The sequence below is a fragment of the Geotrypetes seraphini genome, chromosome 2, assembly GCF_902459505.1.
Source record: "Geotrypetes seraphini chromosome 2, aGeoSer1.1, whole genome shotgun sequence".
NCBI classification, from domain to species: Eukaryota; Metazoa; Chordata; class Amphibia; order Gymnophiona; family Dermophiidae; genus Geotrypetes; species Geotrypetes seraphini.
Window position 1 is genome coordinate 4,939,944 of NC_047085.1, and position 22,149 is coordinate 4,962,092.

Consider the following 22,149-nt stretch of genomic DNA (forward strand, 5'->3'; position numbering starts at 1 on the left):
ACCTTCTGATGCAGGGTCTCATTCCCATGTTCGACCCGGCTCCCTTCTGTCTTACGGCTTGGCTTTTGAAAGGGGTCGCCTTGGTAAGAAGGGGTATTCAGATAGGGTGATTTCTACACTCTTGGGGTCCTGGAGGCTTTCTACCTCTCAGGCTTCTGTGTGGATTTGGCACTTCTTTGAGGGGTGGTGCCAGGTGCGGGGAGTGGTCTCTCTTCGCGTTTCTGTGCCTAACTTCTTAGAGTTTTTGCAAGATGGCATGGATAGAGGCCTGGCTTCGGCTTCTCTCCGGGTTCAGCTTGTGGCCTTGTCAGCCTTTCGGGGGTTTGTGACGGGTCAGCGTTTGACAGCCATTCCTGATGTGATTCGCTTTTTGCGGGCGGCCAAGGTGCTCAGGCCTCCCGTGCGGTCCTCTATTCCCTCTTGGAATCTCAGTTTGGTTCTCTCTATTCTGATGCACCCGCCCTTCGAACCGTTGGGCGGCTGCTCTTTGAAGGACCTTCCTCTGAAGACGGTCTTTTTGGTGGACATTTCTTCCGCTAGGCGTGTTTCTGAGCTACATGTTTTCTCTTGTAGGGCTCCCTTCTTGGAGTTTTCTAGGGAGCAGGTTGTCTTGAGGCCTGTTCCTTCCTTTTCTGCCAATAGTAGTTTTTCCTTTTCATGTCAATCAATCTGTGGTCCTCCCGGTCTTGGGTAGTTGGGAGGGCTCTTCTGAGCAAAGTCAGCTGAGCATGTTGGATGTTGGTCGGGTCCTTCGCTCTTATGTGCACCGGACCCAGGAGATCAGGAAATAAAATCATCTCTTTGTCCTTCTGACTGGTCCTCTTAGGGGGGCTGGCGCTTCTAGGGCTACTATTACATGCTAGATCAAGGAGACTTTTGCTTCCGCTTCTCTTCTGGGGCAGCAGCCCGTTCCAGAGTTTCTCAAAGCTCATTCTACTCGGGGGTCAGGCGGCTTCTTGGGCTGAGTCGTCGCTCGTGCCTCCAGTGGACATTTGTACGGCTGCGGTTTGGTCTTCCTTGTATTCCTTTGTCAGACTCTTTCGGGTAGATGTTCTGGCGCGTCAGGACGCGGTGTTCGGTGTGTGTGTTCTGGTGTCGGCCCTTCGGGGGTCCCGCCCGTGTGAGGGACTGCTTTGGTACGTCCCATTCGTAAAGATTAACCTCTACTGGTCTGGAGAGTGCTAAAGAAGGAGAAATTAGGTTCTTACCTGCTAATTTACTTTCTTTTAGCTTCTCCAGACCAGTAGAGGTCCCCACCCTGTCTATTGTTGTTGTGCTTGGGGCTGTTAGGCGGGCAGTTTTTGTTTTTTGCTGCGGGTTCTAGTATTTTTCTAGGGCCGGGGAGAATTAAAGAACAGCGGCTGTGGCTCGGCTGGCTTAGCTGGCGAGCTGTGGGGACATTTTCCTTCTGGTATTTCTCCTCTGCATTTTCCAACAGCATTTGGGTATGTTATTTGTTGCTCCTGTTCGGAGTATTGTTTTCTTTCTGTTTTCCAGTTCTTAGTTCTGCTTGGCTATTCGGCAGACTGAGGTAAATAGCGAAGGGAGTATATTATATACTGTCCCACAGTTTTGTTTTCAGTCTCCACCTGCTGGTCATGATTGGATATATACCCATTCGTAAAGATTAACCTCTACTGGTCTGGAGAAGCTAAAAGAAAGTAAATTAGCAGGTAAGAACCTAATTTCTCCTTAGTGTCTACCCCATAGTTTTCAGGCTCACTGAGATGAATACTGACACTCCCGATGCCATTTAAGTCGAAGTTCAGCCCCATAGAGAGGGACATTCCTGTGGGGGGGGGCATGTGGGATATGGTGGGGACATTTTGGGATAAATAAATATCCAGGGAATGCTGGGAAATCTGCTAGTTTAAGATAAAAGTAAAAAGGGGCAATAAAAAATAAATAAATTTTAAAAAAGGGGCAATATGTAAATAACACAGTTATTGGACAAGACATAGACAAATTCGATACAAAAGGGACTGGGGTAAGGATAAGATTCAAAATTACATTGAAGTTTAAATAAAATTTAAAGGGAAGTAAGGAGGGGGAGGGGAAATCGCTTCTTAAAAGCAGTTCTCGTTCATCGTTAATGTAATCAGAGAAGGGACAGGAAGTTTGTTAAACCATAGATAAGATATGTTGTTTTAATTTTAGTGATTTTTTTTTTTTCTAGAGTAATTGGTTATGTACCATGCTTTTTAAAGTTATGTACCATGCTTTGTGTCTGTATTCTTCTGTCCCAGGAATGCGAGAGGAGCAGCGTCAGGTTCTACAAGAGCAGCTGATAGATACCATCCTGTACATCCTGAAGACTCACCCTGAACTCCATTACTATCAGGGCTATCATGATATTGCTGTTACCCTGTTGCTTGTTGTAGGGGAGCGCATGGGGATTGCCATGCTGGATAAATTGTCTGCTCACCACCTCAGGTAAGGCAAGAATCTGCATTCCTTCCTCACCTCAGTCATTGTTTAGAAATTATCAAATTTTTTTTAAAAAATCAGTTTCCTTGTCATTTCAGATTAATGTGTTAGGTCCATCTACCAGCGGAAGGAGAAAGAAAAAAAAAAATAGTTATCCCAGGACAAGCAGGCAGCATATTATCACTGATGGGCGACGTCACCGATGGAGCCCCGATATGGACCACTTTAAAAGTGCATTGTCACTTTAAGTCTTTAGAAAGTTCACGATAGCCCAAACCGCGCATGCACGAGTGCCTTCCTGCCCGACGTGGGTGTGCGGTCCCTCAGTTTCTTAGTTTCCGCGGAGCTAAGACGCGTTTTTCAACGGCCGTTGAAACTTTTTTATTCGCTGCCTTCCCACTCTCGCGGATTTGTGACTTTTAGTCATCTTTTCTCTTTTCCTCATTTTTTCCCTGTTGGGGATTTGGCCTGGTGGGGCCTGTCTGGCCACCTTGGCCTCTGACTTTGATTTAGCGGAGTCTGTCTTCCCATCGATGTCCCGGCCGCAAACAGGTTTTAGAAAGAGTGGACGTTGTGCTTGGCCCATCTCAATCACTCACCCAGTGACTGCCTCCAGTGCTTGGGGCCTGAGCACTGTCCAGAAACTTGCTCTCGGTGGTGTTCTTTTCAGAAGAGAACTTTGAAGAACCGCGTAATTCAGCAAAAGTTAATCTTCGGCATCGCGATGGTGGGGGACTCGACACCACTACCGACATTGACGGCACTGTCCAAGACGGCACCGCATCAATCGACCCAGACAGAACATCATCGGTGTCGCAGCCTACAGTAGCCTTTCCCCACTCCATCTGGGCCTTAGGTCAAAGCAGCAGTGAGTCAAGTCCTACAGTGAGTCAGGCCCAAGAAACACTCTGCTCTTCGGTGAGTGCCTCCTCATCACCAAAGCATACAGCTGCACCAAAGGTACAGGCAAAAAAGCCAGTGGTGTACCGGTGCTTACCCTTAAGCAAAAAATAGACAACTTGCTTAAGGAAGAACTGGGTGAGCACTTCCATATGCTGGTGCCGACCCAGCTCCTGCCCGTGTCGACATCGACTCCCCTGCTGCCAGTCTGGTCTGAGCCATCAACACCGGCAGCACCTGCAATTGAGTCCCCATCGATGCCCACATTTTCCATCAAAATCTCGACACCATTCCTCTTCAATGCAGACATCACCTGAGGCGACTCCGGGGCAGTCTCACAAATCATTGCAAAAACTTAAGCACCTTGAGACTTAGACACCGTCTACTTGGCGCTGGGGAAGATCTGTGCATGATTCAGACCTCTGGAGAGATTCTGAGGAAGATCCTATTCTCTCTGAGGCTGAAGGCTCTTCAGATGATGACTCTCTCTTCAGCATTCATCCCAGGAGGCTCCTATTTTCTCTGAGAAGTCATCTTTCTCTAAGTTTTTTTTGTGAGTTGTGAGAGACTTTGTCTATCCCTCTTGAAGCTGATTCCAAACATTCTAAGCAGTTCCTAGAGGCGCTAGATTATGACCAACCACCCAAGGAACTACTCAAGCTTCCCCTTCATGACATCTTAAGGGAAACTTTTTTTACAAAAATCTGGAAACGCCACTTATTATCCCTGTGGCTCCTCGGAAGTTGGATTCCTTTTACAGAGTAGTCCTATTTCTGGGTTTGACAAACACCAACTTCCTCACGAGTCTCTCTTCTCATAGAATCTACGTTGAAGAAATCCTTGGTGGCTAGCGTGTATACCTTTGTACCTCCTGGCAGAGAGGGAAAGGCCATGGACCGGTTTGGCAAACATCTATACTAAAATGCCATGTTGCCAACTGGTCTGGCAACTACAATTTCATTTTTCTTTCTACCTTAAGCATTTACTGAAACAAGTGTCTACTTTTCAGAAACACCTTCCAGAACGTAAGCTTCTTTTTTTCAACATATTTCTTACTTGTTCCAACTCAGAAAATGCATGGTCTGTTTCACATTTGATACATTTGAACTTATCTCTTGTGCTGCAGTGATGTCAGTAGCCATAAGACATCTGGCCTGGCTTCATGTTTCTGAGCTGGATATGAACCACCAGGACAGGCTTGCCAATGCTCCTTGTTTGGGTGATGAACTTTTTGGTCCCTCCATGGACATGGCTACCCAGAAATTATCAGCTCATGAGACCAGATGGGACATCCTGATCAAGCCTAAGAAGAAGCCTCCTCCTCCTCGATTTTTCTGACCAGCTTCTTATCAGAGATGATTTGCTGCTGAACCTGCACATCCTCCTCAATCTCAACCTAGGAGGCAGAAACAGCAGCCACGTCGGCAACCAAAACCACAGGCTGCTCCCCAAAAACCAGCACAGCCTTTTTGATGTGTTTCTCAAGAGCATAGCCACCGCCAACATTCTACAATCGGAGGCCGTCTTAAACTTTTCATCGCCCGTTGGGAGCGCATAACATCAGATCTCTGGGTCCTCACTATCATTCGTCAGGGTTACACTCTCCATTTTCATAGTAAGTCATATGCCTCCAGACCATCCTCCAAGAGAGTCTGTTTTTGACCCTGCACAGTCCAGGTTGAGGACCAACTTTCCAATGTAAACAGGTCCTGCGCCATATAATTCTGTAAACTGCATTCACTTACAATATTACATAGTTTGGCTTGATGATACCTATAAAAGTTTGGAAAATTTACCCCTCCCTCCACAATTGATCTTTGCAAAGACACTAAAGCAATTCTAGGAATTTTACCTAGCCAAATAAATTTTGTTAAAACCCTATTCAACTTTTTATAAAAAGACCCCTGAAAGAAAATTGGTATCATCCCCATTTGGTAACAAATTACAGGCAAAATCATCATTTTACAGTTTGTACTCTCCCCCACCAAGATAAATACAAAGGATTCCATTGTTCACACATTTCTGTTACCTTCTGTAATAAATTTTTCTCATTAATTTTCATAGTCTCATCCACTGATTTTGTAATCCAAAATCCTAAGTATTTTAAACCATCTTCCTTCCAAATAAAAGAAAATGGATCAAATAAACCTTTTGTACAATGTATATTTAATGGGAGAACTTCTGATTTATTCCAATTCATCTTGTAACCTGAAAATTTTCCAAGTTTCTCTATCAATTCAAGCAAACATGGAATAAATTAAGGGGCTGAAGTATCATAAAGGATGCATTGTTCTCAGTAAAGGGACCTCTTATAACTTGGATGTTATTTCAAGTCTTCATTTTGAATGCATGTGATGTAATCATTTACTTCAAGCCTCCTTCCTACCTCAAAAATTTTTTATTAATTTAATTTATATATTAGGGTAAATGTGTGCCCAAAACAAGTTGTTTACACAATTGAATTTGGGTTATCAGTAATAATAGATTTTCTCATAAAAAAGAAGTTAGATACCAAATAAAAATTTATTAAACTAGATTTTGTATTAATTATCCTTTACACCCCTTCTTTTCTTGATTGATGACAATTTTTGTGGGTTGGATAATTTGGGAAATGATCAGTGTGCCCAAGCCCATACTCATCCTGTAGTTGAGCAAAAGGAAGCAGAGCTCCATCCAGCCAAATTTGACCAATCGTACGCAACCATGCTCGGACCCACTGATGCCGGATAAGGTCCACTCTCCCTGGTACAAAGCCCTCTAATAAACTTATAGGAGACAATGTAAAATGTCTACGCTCCGGAAATATTTTCCACCTCAACTGATACCAAGTATTTAAAATCACTCTCAAAAAAGGATTGTCTACCTTCAAATGTGCCCTCAAGATGAAAACTGGGGCCCACGGAAGTCTCCACAGCGAGATATCAGGCAAACAAGCCTGTTCCAAATACATCCAGAGATGATCTTCATAGCCAATCCATGCAGCCACAGCCTGTAATAAAGCCGCCTGATAATAAAGGCGAAAATTGGGGATGCCCATCCCTCCCTGCTGTTTATGCTGATATAAAAGGGCTCGCCGTACCCGGGGAGGTTTACGTTTCCAAATATAAGCAAATACTTTACGATTCAATATGCAAAAATACCCCATCGGTATCACTATAAGTAAAGCCATAAAAAGAAATAAGAGCTTCGGAAGCAACATCATCTTAACAGCTGCTATGCGGCCCATCCACCCAATGGTCATACCTTCCCATCTATCCAAATCTTGAAAGAGTCGTTGCTGCAGTGAAGGGAAATTGACCGCAAATAACGAGTCAGGGCTAGCTGTCAGCTGCACCCCCAAGTATTTGATAGACCTCTGCGCCCAACGGAAAGCAAATTGACCCTGAAGCTGCTGAACCTGTACAGATGAGAGATTAATATTGAGAATTTCAGACTTATCCATATTTACCCGGAAACCCGCCTATAATCTTCCAGAGCCTGTTATCCACAGTGTTATAAGGGTGATTCTACAGCATTATTACATTACATTACATTACCTTGCAGTTCAAGGCGGATTACAAAAGAGATAAAAAAATGGAGGGTTACAATGGAAGAATATTTGTCCTTTCTAGAGAGGTAATGAGTAGGTTATGTAGTTTCTGTGTGGCGGGAAGAGGGAGGGGGGAAGGACGGTAAGTTTGAAGTTAGGGCTGTTTCAGGGGTAAAGACCTGAAACAATTGCTTTTGCTTACTACTTATGGGGAATTTAGGAAACACCTAAAAACATATCTGTTCCTGAAGTATTTAGGTAGCTGATTTGTACAATCTTATTCCACAATAACTGATCTCTAGAGGTTTTAGTCACTAGTTTTTAACTTTGTTATTTCTACTCAATTTGTAGCATTTTTAATCATTGTAAACCGCATAGAACTTCACAGTCCTGCAGTATATAAACTGTTGTTATTATTCTGAAACCACTCTATAGTAGCATGGGCCTGGGTTTCCTTATAATATAATCCCTTACGGGGAATCTCAAGTTTCTTTAAAAAAATTTTATATCGCCTAATCAGACTTCTAGGCGATGTACATCAGTAAAAAAAAAAATGATTATACAAAATACATTTAAAGTTAAAACAAGGTTACAAAATTAGTAAGCTGGGACCCACCCCTCTCATTGCCCTAACCAGGATTTTTCTAGAAACATTCCTGCAATGTGTCCAGGATCCTTTTGGGAACCACTATTGGTAAAAACTCAAACAGAGGAATTGTGGCAAAATATTCATTCTTTATCTTCCCTCCAGACTGGCACAGAACGGATGGGTTTACACTCCTCTGCCAGCAGGTGGAGACTGAGAACACATTGACTTTGGCAGTAGTACAAGTGGGCTGTGCAGTCCCATCTACAATCAGTCTCTTCTCAGTCTCTGGCAAGTGGAGGTGGTAAGCCTGTGCAGTCTTTCCTTTTGATAGTTAGGACCTGTTGAATCTGATTAGTGGCCTTTTTATTGTCCCTTTTTAAAGTATGGACAGAACTTGGGGGAGGTGATATGGGACGGCTTGTACTCTCGAGTTTTACCAGCCCTTACTAGATCTTTTCCTTTCTTCTCCTTGTCAGACATCTTGGAAGAAGCGGGCTTTTTGCCAGATACTGCAAAGGTTGGTTCCTCAGGAGATTCACACAGGCGGGTACTCGATTTATTTTGTGGTGCCCAAGAAAGAGGGGTTTTATCGGCCAATTTTGGATCTGAAAGGTGATAACAGGGTGCTTCAGGTTCCATCTTTTCGCATGGAGACCCTGAAATCCGTGATTCTCGCTTTTCAACCTGGAGAATTTCTGACTTCTCTTGACCTGACGGAGGTCTACCTGTGTGTCCGGATTTGGGCCTCCCATCAGGGATTCCTTTGCGATTTTGGGAAATCATTATCAGTTTTGTGCACTTCCTTGTGGTCTGGCTGCAGCTCCGGATTTTCACCGAGATTATGGTAGTGGTGGCGGTGGCCTTGTGTAAGGAGTTCATTCTGGTTCATCCCTATCTGGATGACTGGTTTATTTGAGCAAAGTCTATTCAGAAGAGCTCCCGGGTCACGACTCAGGTTATGGAGTTTCTGTAGACGCTGGGCTGGGTGGTCAACCTGTCCAAAAGCCGGTTGACTCGTCTCAACGCTTGGAGTATCTCAGAGTTCTCTTTGACACAAGCTTGGGGAGAGTATTCCTTCCCGATGCCTGGGTGTTGAAATTACATTCACAGATTCGCTCCCTGATGGATTGTCATTGCTTTCAGGCACAGAATTTTCTGCAGGTCTTGGGGGTCAATGTCAGCCTTCCTGGAAGTAGACATGTGGGCTTGGGCTCACATGCGCCCTCTTCAGTATGAGCTTCTTCGGTGATGGTCACCACAGATTCATGATCTGGACTCTCCTGTCCCTCTTCAGGGGTTAGTTTGTCGCAGCCTGCGCTGGTGGCTACAGTCTTCCAATCTGGTTCAGGGGGTAAGTCTGAGTCAGCCCCAGTGGACAGTGCTTCTTACGGCCGCAAGTCTCCTCTGTTGGGGAGCTCAATGTCTCGGTCACTCTGCTCAGGGCAGATGGTCGCTGGTGGAGGCTTCCTAGTTGACCAGAGCCATTAGATTGGCGTTGCTGGAGGGCAAGTCAGTTCGGATTCTCTCGGACAATGCCACGGTGGTGACTTATGTCAGTTGTCGGGGGGGGGGGTTACCAAGAATCATCTGGTAGCACGGGAGGTTACTGGACATCTCGGTTTCCCACATAGCAGAAGTGGACAATGTGCAGGTGGACTTCCTCAGTCATCATTTGCTTGATCCGGCAAGTGGTATCGGGCTGGAGGCCTTCCAGTTGATTGTTCAGTCCTGGGGCTGGCTGGTTATGGACCTCATGGCCATGAGTGTCAACGCCAAGTGCTGAGGTTCTTCAGTCGACGCAGGGATTATCAGACTGAGGGATTGGATGCTCTGGTGCAGCCTTGAGTGACTGTCGGCCTGCTGTATGTCTTTCCTCTGTGGCCTCCGGTGGGCAGAGTGCTTCTTCGCATTGCTCAGCTCGCAGGCTACGTGATCTTGGTGGCTCCAGACTGGACCAGGCACCCGTGGAACACAGATCTGGTTCAGCTGCTTGTGGCAAATCCTCTTCCGCATGCTCCTCTCATCTTCCCTTCTAACTCAGGGTCCCATTCCCATGTTCGATCCAGGTCCTTTTTATCTTAGGGCTTAGCTCTTGAAAGGGAACGCCTAAGAAAGGATATTCGGATAAGGTGAATACCACCCTCTTGGGTTCTCGGAGACTTTCCACCTCTCGGGCTTATGTGTGCATTTGGCGTATTTTTAAGGAGTGGTGTTCCCCTTCGCATGTCTTTGCCTCACATCTTGAAGTTTCTGCAGGATGGCCTGGAATGGGGCTTTGCATGGACCTCTCTCTCAGTATACACATGGTGGCTTTGTCTTCTTTTCGTGTCTGTTGTGTGGTCTGTATTTGGCCTCTTCTCCAGATGTGGTCCATTTGTTGAGAGGGTGAAATTACTCCAGCCTCCAGTTCATCCTTTGGTTCTGGCCTGTGATCTCAAACTGGTTTTCATTGCTAATTTGTCCTCCTTTTGAGCCTCTCTGTGCCTGCATGATGAAGGACCTTACTCTCAAGGCTGTGTTTTTGATGGCCATTATTTCTGCGAGACGTGTTTCCGAACTGTAGGCCTTTTCGTGTAGGCCTCCCTTCTTGGAGTTCTCTAGGGAGTGGGTTGTGCGCTCGTTTCTCCTTTTCATGTCAACCAATTGGTTTCCCTTCTAGTCTTGGGTAGTTGGGAGGACTCTACTCTTTGGAGTAGAGGCAATTGCGCAAGTTGGATACCGTAGGGTCCTTCGTGTTACGTTCAGTGAACCCAGGTGTTCTGTAAATCGGATCGTCTTTGTCCTTCTCGTGGGTCCTCGTAAGTGGGACGGTGCTTCTAAAGCTACGATTGCGCGCTGGATCAAGGAGGCTATCACTTCAGCGTACCTTCTTCAAAAGAAACCTGTACCGGATTTTCTCAAAGCTTATTCCACTTAGGGTCAGACAGCCTCTTGGGCTGAGAGTTCTCTTGTGCCTCTGGATATCTGTAAAGTGGTGGTTTGGTCTTCTCTCCATTCTTTCGTTCGTCATTACCATATGGACATTTAGGAGCGTTGGGACACGGTGTTCGGGGAACGTGTCATTGTGGCGGCTCTTTCACCCATGATAGGCACTGCTTTGGTACGTCCCATCCGTTCTGTGCCAGTCTGGAGGGACAATAAAGAAGGAGAAATTAGGTTCCTACCTGCTCATTTTCTTTCTTTTAGTCTCTCCAGACTGGCACAAACCCCACCCTGTCATTTTATTCGGTGTTTTTTCACGAAGGTTACTTTTTTCGGTGGTATTTGTCTTGGTTGTGGGGAATATAATAAGGGCAGCAGCGTTTGGTTCGACTGGTTTAGCTGGCGAACTGTGATGTTTTGAAGATTCTTGTTCTAATTCAGTGGTGGGCAACTCCGGTCCTCGAGGGCCGGAATCCAGTCAGGTTTTCCCCCCATGAATATGCACGAGATCTATTTGCATGCACTGCTTTCAGTGCATATTCATGGGGGAAATCCTGAAAACCTGACTGGATTCCGGCCCTCAAGGACCGAAGTTGCCCACCCCTGTTCTAATCAGTATCTAGCAGTGTGTTTTGGTTTGATCTGGACATTTATTTTGGCTTCTCCATGCGAGAGTGGAGTTGGTATGTTTTCTTGTTTTCAGTTTTTAGTTAGTTCTGCTTGGCTATTTGTCAGACTGATTGATTATAGATGGAACTTCACAGCCCTCTTGTACTAATGCCAAAAGTCAATGTGTCTCAGTCTCCACCTGCTGGCAGAGGAGCATAAACCATCTGTTCTGTGCTGGTTTGGAGGGACTAAAAGAAAGAAAATTAGCAGATAAGAACCTAATTTCTCTTTTTCATTCTGCTTCAGATTCAAGTTGTAGAGTGGGGTAAAGGGGTCTGAACCTCTATCTTTCTTCTTTCTCTGTCAGACATGCATTTTTTCTTTTCCTCTCTCCAGGGATTTTATGGATCCAACTATGGACAGCACCAAACACATACTGAACTATCTTATGCCCATCCTGAAGCGAGAAAGTCCACGGCTTCACGACTTCATGTGTAGGTAAGGTGTCTGGGAGAAAAATTCTTCTCCTCCTCCCCAAATAAAAATCTTCCTTGGCAGGAATCAAGTGTGTTGGAACTGTACTTTCTCAGAAAGTATCTTGTTGGGGGGGGGGGGGGGTTAGGGTAGGAGAGGGACTCAGCTTTCTGAAAAAGAAGGGTAGTGAGCCTTTGCTTAGGATGAACCAGAAAGATTCCTTTGCTTGGAAGTAGATGTTTGGTTTTCTTTGGATGCACTTGGAAAGGATGTCTGAATGTTCATCTTTTTTTGAAAGAATCAAAGAGGAAGTGAATTGGAGCAATAGGGGGGCAGTCTCACTTTGAGGAGGCAGGGTTGTACGTGGGTTTTGTAGCAGTGCACCTGTTGTTTATGGTCTTTCTCTCTTGTATTCGCAGGGCTGAAGTTGGCACAGTTTTTGCACTGAGCTGGCTTATCACATGGTATGGCCATGTACTAACCAACTTCCAGCACATCCTGCGGCTCTATGACTTCTTCCTTGCATCCCATCCACTCATGGCTGTCTACTTTGCTGCTGTGGTGTGTAAGATTTCCAGGGATGGAGGGAGGGGTGTATGTGTTTGTCTGTATGTTCATGATGTTTACGATATTTACCTAGAGATACAGTCCACTTTGTCTACAAAAAAAGATGAGAATGGAAAATAACAGTAGACAGGCCATATGGCTTATCTAGTCTGTTATCCCAGGACAAGCCAGCAGCATATTCTCACTGATGGGTGACATCACCGACGGAGCCCCAGTACGGACCACTTCAAAAGTGCAAGTAACATACTTAGTAACATAGTAGATGACGGCAGATAAAGACCCGAATGGTCCATCCAGTCTGCCCAACCTTATTCAATTTAAATTTTTTAATTTTTTCTTCTTAGCTATTTCTGGGCAAGAATCCAAAGCTTTACCCTGTACTGTGCTTGGGTTCCAACTGCCGAAATCTCTGTTAAGACTTACTCCAGCCCATCTACACCCTCCCAGCCATTGAAGCCCTCCCCAGCCCATCCTCCACCAAACGGCCATATACAGACACAGACCGTGCAAGTCTGCCCAGTACTGGCCTTAGTTCAATATTTAATCTTATTTTCTGATTCTAGATCCTTTATGTTCATCCCACGCTTCTTTGAACTCAATCACAGTTTTACTCTCCACCACCTCTCTCGGGAGCGCATTCCAGGCATCCACCACCCTCTCCGTAAAGTAGAATTTCCTAACATTGCCTTTGAATCTACCACCCCTCAACCTCAAATTATGTCCTCTGGTTTTACCATTTTCCTTTCTCTGAAAAAGATTTTGTTCTATGTTAATACCCTTCAAGTATTTGAACGTCTGAATCATATCTCTCCTGTCTCTCCTTTCCTCTAGGGTATACATATTCAGGGCTTCCAGTCTCTCCTCATACGTCTTCTGGCGCAAACCTCCTATCATTTTCGTTGCCCTCCTCTGGACCGCCTCAAGTCTTCTTACGTCCTTCGCCAGATACGGTCTCCAAAATTGAACACAATACTCCAAGTGGGGCCTTACCATGACCTGTACAGGGGCATCAACACCTTCTTCCTTCTACTGACTACGCCTCTCTTTATACAGCCCCAGCATCCTTCTGGCAGCAGCCACTGCCTTGTCACACTGTTTTTTCACCTTTAGATCTTCGGACACTATCACCCCTTCTGTGCATATCAGCTTCTCTCCTCCCAGCATATACGGTTCCTTCCTATTATTAATCCCCAAATGCATTACTCTGCATTTCTTTGCATTGAAGTTTAGTTGCCAGGCATTAGACCATTCCTCTAACTTTTGTAGATCCTTTTTCATATTTTCCACTCCCTCTTCGGTGTCTACTCTGTTACAAATCTTGGTATCATCTGCAAAAAGGCACACTTTTCCTTCTAATCCTTCAGCAATGTCACTCACAAACATATTGAACAGGATTGGCCCCAGCACTGATCCCTGAGGGACTCCACTACTCACCTTTCCTTCTTTCGAGCGACTTCCATTAATCACCACCCTCTGGCGTCTGTCCGACAACCAGTTTCTGATCCAGTTCACCACTTTGGGTCCTAACTTCAGCCCTTCAAGTTTGTTCAACAGCCTCCTATGAGGAACTGTAACAAAGGCTTTGCTGAAATCCAAGTAAATTACATCTAGCATATGTCCTCGATCCAGCTCTCTGGTCACCCAATCAAAAAATTCAATCAGGTTCGTTTGGCACGATTTACCTTTTGTAAAGCCATGTTGCCTCGGATCCTGTAATCCATTAGATTCGAGGAAGTACACTATCCTTTCTTTCAGCAACACTTCCATTATTTTTCCAACAACTGAAGTGAGGATCACCGGCCTGTAGTTTCCTGCTTCATCCCTGTGACCACTTTTATGAATAGGGACCACATCCGCTCTCCTCCAATCCCCAGAAATCACTCCCGTCTCCAGAGATTTGTTGAACAAGTCTTTAATAGGACTCGCCAGAACCACTCTGAGCTCCCTTAGTATCCTGGGATGGATCCCGTCTGGTCCCATCGCTTTGTCCACCTTCAGTTTTTCAAGTTGCTCATAAACACCCTCCTCCGTGAACGGCGCAGAATCTACTCCATTTTCTCGTGTAACTTTGCTAGACAATCTCGGTCCTTCTACAGGATTTTCTTCTGTGAACACAGAATAGAAGTATTTGTTTAGCACATTCGCTTTCTCCTCATCACTTTCCACATATTGGTTCCCAGCATCTTTTAGCCTAGCAATTCCGTTTTTCATCTTCCTCCTTTCACATAACGAACCTCCAATCTTGGGCCCTCACTGTTCAAATGAAACTGAATGAGTCCAAAACGAAACTACTTTGGCTCGGCCTTAAATTAGACCAACTACCCACCTCCATCCCATTGTCCTCAGGCTCCTCACTATAGTTGGAGTTCTGTAGCAAAGTTCTGGGCATCACCATTGATTCTTCACTATCCTTCAACGACCACCTCAACTCCTTGATAAAAAAAATGCTTTTTCAGCCTTCACATGCTGAGGAAAGTAAGGTCCTGCTTCCATCAAAAACACTTTGCCGTCCTTGTCCAATCCACCATCCTTTCCAGATTGGACTATTGCAATTCTATCTACTTAAGCCTAACAAAGAAAAGCCTCCATAGACTCCAACTAATCCAGAATACCGCTGCTAAGCTTATCTTCTCAAAAAGTAAATTTGACCATGTCTCACCTCTCCTGTCCAAGCTCCACTGGCTTCCTGTAATCTCCAGGGTCTACTTTAAATGTGCCTGCTTAACCTTCAAGATCCTAGACGGCATCCTCCCTCCTTTTATTCCATTATCCTGGAATTCCTCAAATCCAAATTCAACTAGATCCGCCCCAAAACTAAAATTATCCTTCCCCTCTTTAAAAGGCATATCCCATGTTGGTAAACTAGGGTCTTCCCTCCCCTTCAGAATCACGGAGCTCTGGAATAATCTTAGCTCCCCACTTCGTAACTTGAGCTCCCTCTGAAAACTTGGCTGTTCTCTAAAATGTAACTTTTCTTTCTCTCTCTGATATACTAAGCCCTCTAACCTCTCTTCATACTTTTTCTATAATTCCATTGGAGTTCCGTTCTTTCTCAATTCCTGTAAACCGTGCCGAGCTCCACGTTGTGGAGATGATGCAGTATATAAACCCAAAGTTTAGTTTAGTTTTGTCTCCCTTTTTTACATTTTTAGCCATTTGTTCTTCCACCTGTGCTTTCGCCAGACGTATCTCTCTCTTGGCTTCTTTCAGTTTCACCCTGTAGTCCTTTCTGCTCTCCTCTTGGGTTTTTTTTATTTCACGAACGCCAACTCTTTCGCCTTTATTTTCTCAGCCACTAGGTTGGAGAACCATATCGGCTTCCTTTTTCTCTTGTTTTTATTGATTTTCTTCACATAAAGGTCCGTAGACATTTTTATCGCTCCTTTCAGCTTAGACCACTGTCTTTCCACTTCTCTTATGTCCTCCCATCCTAACAGCTCTTTCTTCAGGTACTCTCCCATAGCATTAAAGTCCGTATGTTTGAAATCTAGGACTTTAAGTATTGTGCGGCCGCTCTCCACTTTAGCCGTTGTATCAAACCAAACCGTTTGATCGCTACTTCCCAGGTGAGCACCCACTCGAACATTAGAGATACTCTCTCCATTTGTGAGGACAATATCACTTTTTCCCTTGTGGGTTCCGTCACCATTTGTCTGAGCAGAGCCTCTTGAAAGGCATCCACAATCTCCCTACTTCTTTCCGATTCTGCAGACGGAACATTCCAGTCCACATCCGGCAGTTTGAAATCTCCCAACAGCAGAACCTCCTCTTTCCTTCCAAACTTTTAGATATCCACAATCAGATCCTTATCAATTTGCTGCGATTGAGTCGGAGGTCTGTAGACTACACCCACATAGATAGAAGTTCCATCTTCTCTTTTCAGAGCAATCCATATCGCTTTTTCCTCTCCCCAGGTCCCTTGCATTTCAGTCGCTTGGATATTGATCTTTACATAGAGAGCTATTCCTCCACCTTTTTGACCATCTCTGTCCTTCCTAAAAAGATTATATCCCGGTATGTTTGCATCCCATCCATGTAATTCACTGAACCATGTCTCTGTGATAGCGACAATATCTAGATCTGCCTCTAACATTAGGGCTTGCAGATCATGAATTTTGTTGCTTAGACTGCGAGCATTTGTGGTCATCGCTTTCCAGCTATTTTTCAGCGATAATCTCCTTTTTCGTGTTTAGAAAGTTCGTGATCGCCTGCACCACATATGCACAAGTGCCTTCCCGTCTGATGTAGGCGTGCGGTCCCTTTAGTTTCTTAGTTTCCACGGAGCTAAGAAGTCGTGTTTCAACGGCTGTTGAAATTTTTTCTTTGTCGCTGCCTTCCCGCTGTCGAGGTTTGTCATTTTTTTTCATTTTCCTTTATTTCTTTGTTTAAAAAAAACAAAGTACAATAATTTTTGTTTTTTCTCTTTCGCAGGTTCAAGCCTGTTGTACCACCTTGGCCTCCAATTTTGATTTTGCCAAGGAGGTCTTCCAGTCGATATCCCGCTCATAGACAGGTTTTAAGAAGTGCGGTCGCTGTGCTCGGCCCATATTGGTAACTGACCCACACCGCTGGTGCCTCCAGTGTTTGGGGCCTGAGCACCGCCCGGAGACTGGCACCCGGTGTTCTTCTCTTCAGAAGAGGACTCTGAAAAAATGCCGCCTTCAACAGAAACTTCTTTTCGGTGCCGCTATGGAGGGGGAGCCAACATCACAACCGACTTCGGCACCAACCAAGGTGACACTGCATCCTTCTACACCGGCAGAAACATCTCCGGTGTCACAACCTTGTGTGGGTAAGCCGGCTAAGAAGCCTTCACCTACCCTATCTGGGACTCAAATCAAAAAGGCATTGAGCCAAATCATGCCGACCTCGAAGAACTCCCGTGAGCGCCTGGTCCTGATCTTGGTGAGTGCCTCGACATCGGCCTCCTCATCGCCGGGCCAGAGTGCAGTACTAGTGGTACCGGCTGAAAAGCAAACGGTACCAGTGCTTTCACTAAAGCAAAAAATTGACAATTTGCTTAGAGAGGAATTAGGTGAGCATTATCAAATACTGGTACCGACCCAACTCATGCCCATGTTGACACAGATTTTCCAAGTTGTGTCAACACAGGCTCTCCAGGTGACAGTTCAATCTGAGCAAAGGGCACCGACCGCATCTCCCATTCATATTCCACCGGTGCGGAGACTATTGGTACGGGAGTCTATTAATCCTGTCCCACAGCACCAGTCGTCTTCTACACAGACATCTAGAGAAACGACTCCATTGTGGTTTCGGAAGGCCTCTCATAAGATGAAACATCTTGAGCCTTCGACACTAACCGTTTCAACATTCAGGACTCGGACTTGTTTGGAGTCTCGGAGCAGGAACCACTCTTGTCTGATGATTAGGATGCGGCCAGTTCAGTTTCACCTCAACGTTCTTCTCAACCTGCTGTGTTTTCTGAGAGATCCGCTTTTTCCAGATTTCTTAGGAAGATGTCCGAGGACCTGTTTATTCCACTGGAGGTGGACTCCAAATATAGTAAACAGTTCTTGAAGGCTCTAGATTATGACCGACCAGCCACCAAAGGAGCAGATGAAGCTTCCTCTCCATGACATTCTATAAAAATTTGGAGACTCCACTTTCCATTCCTGTGGCTCCTAGAAAGCTAAATTCATTGTATAGAGTGGTTCCTATACCTGGGTTTTATCAACCTCAGCATCTTCATGAGTCTCTTCTCGTGGAATCGACCTTGAAGAAGTCTGCTGGAACTAGTGTCTATGCTTCTGTACCACCTAGCAGAGAAGGTAAAGCGATGGACAAATTAGGTAAACGCCTTTACCAAAATTCTATGTTGGCGAACTGAGCTGGAAACTATAATTTCTATTTTTCATTATACCTGAAACATCTGGTTAAGCAGTTTTCATCTTTTCAAAAATATATTCCCTCAAAATGCAAGCTTTTCAAAATCTTATTGCTTCAGTTCTACAATTGAGGAAATATATGATTTGCTCTACCTATGACACGTTCAAGCTTACCTCACGAGTGGCTATGAGATGTCTTGCCTGGTTCCATGTTTCCGAACTTGATGTCAAGCATCAAGATCGTTTAGCTAATGCTCTGTGTCTTGGGGATGAACTTTTTGGACCATCCATGGATACTGCTACCCAAAAATTGTCTGCCCATGAGACCAGGTGGGATACTTTGGTCAACCTAAGAAAAAGCCTCCACCACCTTGTGCCTTTATGCCTATATCTTCTTATCAACACAGATTTTCTGCTAAGTCTGCTATTCCTATTCCTGCTCAGCCTAGGAAGCAAAAGCAGCAACAACATCAAAAGCCTAAATAGACTGCTCAGCAAAAACCCACGCAGTTTTTTTGACATGTTCCTCAAGAGCATAGCCACAGTTCCCATTTTCTAACCGTTACCTCAGCCGATCGGAGGACGGCTTCAGCATTACGTAAACCGTTGGGAACTCATCACTATGGATCTCTGGGTGTTGACCATCATTCGACAGGGTTACACTTTCCATTTTCACACCCTGCCTCTCAATCATCCACCAAGAGAGTCTATTTCGGACCCTGCGCAGTCTTCTCCTCTTGTTCAGGAGGTTCAATCTCTTCTTCTGCTGAATGCCATCGAGGAAGTTCCTCTCTCTCAGCGAACTCACGGATTCTACTCCCATTACTTCTTAGTTCCCAAGAAGACGGGAGGTCTGTGACCCATTCTGGATCTCAGAGATCTCAACAAATTTCTAGTCAAGGAAAAATTCCGGATGCTCTCCCTCACTCTTCTTTATCCTCTTCTGGATCAGAATGATTGGCTATGCTCTCTGGATCTCAAGGAAGCCTATACCCACATACCAATCCATATGGCTTCCCGCAAATATCTTTATTTTCAAGTCAATCGGCACCATTACCAGTACAAAGTCCTTCCTTTTTGACTGGCATTGTCTCCCAGGGTCTTCACGAAGTGCCTGATTGTAGTGGCTGCATCTCTTTGTTCGCACAGCCTGCAAGTCTTTCCTTATCTGGACGATTGGTTGATCAAAGCTGTCTCATCTCAGGAAGTGCTCCTCGACACCTTTCGGACCATCTCCTTCCTACAGGTTCTGGGTTTCGAAGTCAGCTTTCCCAAATCACACCTACTTCCGACTCAATGTCTGCAATTCATAGGGGCAATCCTGGACACCACACTCACACTGAAAGCGGAGTTCAATACATCTCGAGCCGCGAGGCTCGTCTTCTGTTCCTGCCTGCCCTGCAGCTAACATATAGCCGATCGCAAGCGTTCCCCGATGTCAGCGCTGACGTCGGAGGGAGGGCTTAAGCAAAGCCTGCCCTCCGATGTCAGCGCTGATGTCGGAGAATACTTCCGTTCGGCTATTTGTGCGCGGCAGGGCAGGCAGGAAGCAGAAGACAAGCCTCGCGGCTTGAGCTTCGTTTTGCTGAGAAAGTTGCAAAGATGGGCTGGGAGGCAAACACGGAACACAAAAGGGGGGAGGGAGTGCATTTTGGACACAAGGCATGAACTTGGGAGAGAGGAAGGGAGGGAAAGAGATGCTGAGGTGGGGGAGGGAATGGGTTTTTGGACACAGAAGGCATGGACTTGGGAGAGAGGAAGGGAGGGAAAGAGATGGTTGTGTACACGGGGAATAGAAGAAAGGAGAATTTTTGGTCATAGGGAGGGAGTGAGGTACAGATAGTGGCATACCAGGGTGGGGGGGAGGCGGTCTGCCCCACCCCGGGTTTACGTCCCAAGGGGGTGCACAGCTGGCCACCCTCCAGTGTTGTCCCTAGGCCGGCAAACTGCGGCTCTTTAGCCACTTGAGTGCCACCGCCGCCATCGGGAACAGGCCGGCGCCAAGTTCTCCCTGCTCTTCCCTGTGGGGCCGGCCAACTCTCGCCACTCGCGTCAATTCTGACGTCGGAGAGGACGTTCTGGGCCAGCCAATCACTGCCTGGCTGGCCTAGAACGTCCTCTCCGACGTTAGAATTGACGACGGGTGGCGAGAGTTGGTCGGCCCCGCGGGGAAGAGAAGCAGGGAGAACTTGGCGCCGGCCTGTTCCCGATGGCGGCGGTGGCACTCAAGTGAATTACTTTATATATAGTCAATATAGGCACAGAGTTAAATTTTTTAACATTTTCTAATGGTGGTGTGCCTCGTGATTTTTTTCATGAAACAAGTGTGCCTTTGCCCAAAAAAGGTTGAAAAACACTGGCCTAGAGGAACCATCATGCGTCTCGCTGAAATATATGGAATTTGAAACAAGGCATGGACTTGGGAGAGAGGAAGGGAGGGAAATAGATGCTGAGGTGGGGAGGGAATGTGTTTTTGGACACAGAAGGCATGGACTTGGGAGAGAGGAAGGGAGGGAAAGAGATTCTGAGGTGGGGGAGGGAATGGGTTTTTGGACACAGAAGGCATGGACTTGGGAGAGAGGAAGGGAGGGAAATAGATGCTGAGGTGGGGGAGGGAATGGGTTTTTGGACACAAGGCATGAACTTGGGAGAGAGGAAGGGAGGGAAAGAGATGCTGAGGTGGGGTAGGGAATGAGTTTTTGGACACAAGGCATGGACTTGGGAGAGAGGAAGGGAGGGAAAGAGATGCTGAGGTGGGGGAGGGAATGTGTTTTTGGACACAGAAGGCAAGGACTTGGGAGAGAGGAAGGGAGGGAAAGAGATGGTTGTGTACACGGGGAATAGAAGAAAGGAGAATTTTTGGTCATAGGGAGGGAGTGAGGTACAGACAGTGGTATACCAAGGTGGGGGTGGGGGCAGTCTGCCCCGGTTTTACGCCCCAAGGGGGTGCACAGCTGGCCACCCTCCAGTGTTCTCCCTAGGCTGGCAAACTGCGTCTCTTTAGCCACTTGAGTGCCACTGCCGCCATTGGGAACAGGCCGGTGCCAAGTTCTCCCTGCTTTTCCCTGTGGGGCCGACCAACTCTCGCCACCCGCGTCAATTCTGATGTCGGAGAGGACGTTCTGGGCCAGCCAATCGCTGCCTGGCTGGCCCAGAACGTCCTCTCCGTTGTTAGAATTGACTTTGAGTGGCGAGAGTTGGTCGGCCCCGTGGGGAAGAGAAGCAGGGCGAACTCGGCGCCGGCCTGTTCCCGATAGCGGCAGTGGCAGCCTATTCCCCAGTGGCGGTGGCAGCATTTTCCCAATGGTGGTGGCTTAGGGGAGGGCAAGGAGAAAGAAAGAAAGGGGGGGACAGGGAGCCAAAAAAAAAAAAGAAAGAGGGCTGGGTGAAACAAAGAAAAATGGGGCACGGAGAGAGAGAGAAAGACAGACATACAGAATGAAAGGGGGTATGGAGAGAGAGAAAAAGAAAGAAGGGGGCAGGGTGAAACAGAAAAAGTTTGGGGAGGGAATGAGGTCTGGAGGAGAAAAAGCATACAGGAGGCTGAAAAAAGGGAAGAAATATTGGATGCACAGTCAGAAGAATTAAAAAAAAAAAAAAAAAGTCTCAGAATTAATCTTTTCTTCTTTAAATAATCTTATATTTAATCATCTTCATTTTTATCCCTTCCCTAAGTATTTTCCTTTTTTGTCTCTCACTCTTATATTATAAATTGTAATTTCTTCCCCTACCTATCCCTATGTTTCCAGTTCTTGTCAAAATTGTTTTTGTCCCGTTAGTCTCTATTTATTTTAATATCTCTTTTATATTGTAATTTTAATTACTTGTACATCGCTTTGAATAACGACAAAGCGATTAATCAAATACATATTAAACTTGAAACTTGAAGAATAAAGTACAACCAGAGACTGATGAAATTACCAAAGGTAGGAAAATGATTTTATTTTCAATTTAGTGATCAAAATGTGTCCGTTTTGAGAATTTATATATGCTGTCTATATTTTGCACTATGGCCCCCTTTTACTAAACCGCAATAGCGTTTTTTAGCGCAGGGAGCCTATGAGCTTCAAGAGCAGCATGGGGCATTCAGTGCAGGTCCCTGCGCTAAAAACCGCTATCGCGGTTTAGTAAAAAGGGAGGGGGAATATTTGTCTATTTTTGTATAGTTGTTACTGAGGTGACATTGCATCAAGTCATCTGCCTTGACCTCTTTGAAAACCCGCGGAATATAAATGATAATTAACATTTTCTCTGCGTACAGCGTGCTTTGTGTTTTTAAAATTTTA

General features: G+C 45.6%; 1 protein-coding gene across 4 annotated transcripts in view; it reads left to right on the plus strand.

Annotated features, from left to right (window-relative positions):
* The window catches only part of HGH1 (HGH1 homolog), a 174,170-nt gene that overhangs the window by 23,195 nt on the left and 128,826 nt on the right, over positions 1-22,149 (plus strand). For all 4 annotated transcript variants that reach the window (XR_004537933.1, XM_033929334.1, XM_033929332.1 and 1 more), the window contains 3 exons: positions 2,247-2,433; positions 11,373-11,474; positions 11,870-12,011. Coding sequence is in view for 3 of the 4 variants with exons in the window: in XM_033929334.1 (XP_033785225.1) it covers positions 2,247-2,433; positions 11,373-11,474; positions 11,870-12,011 (431 nt within the window). In the remaining variant the exon portion in view is untranslated. The remainder of the gene's footprint in view (positions 1-2,246; positions 2,434-11,372; positions 11,475-11,869; positions 12,012-22,149) is intronic.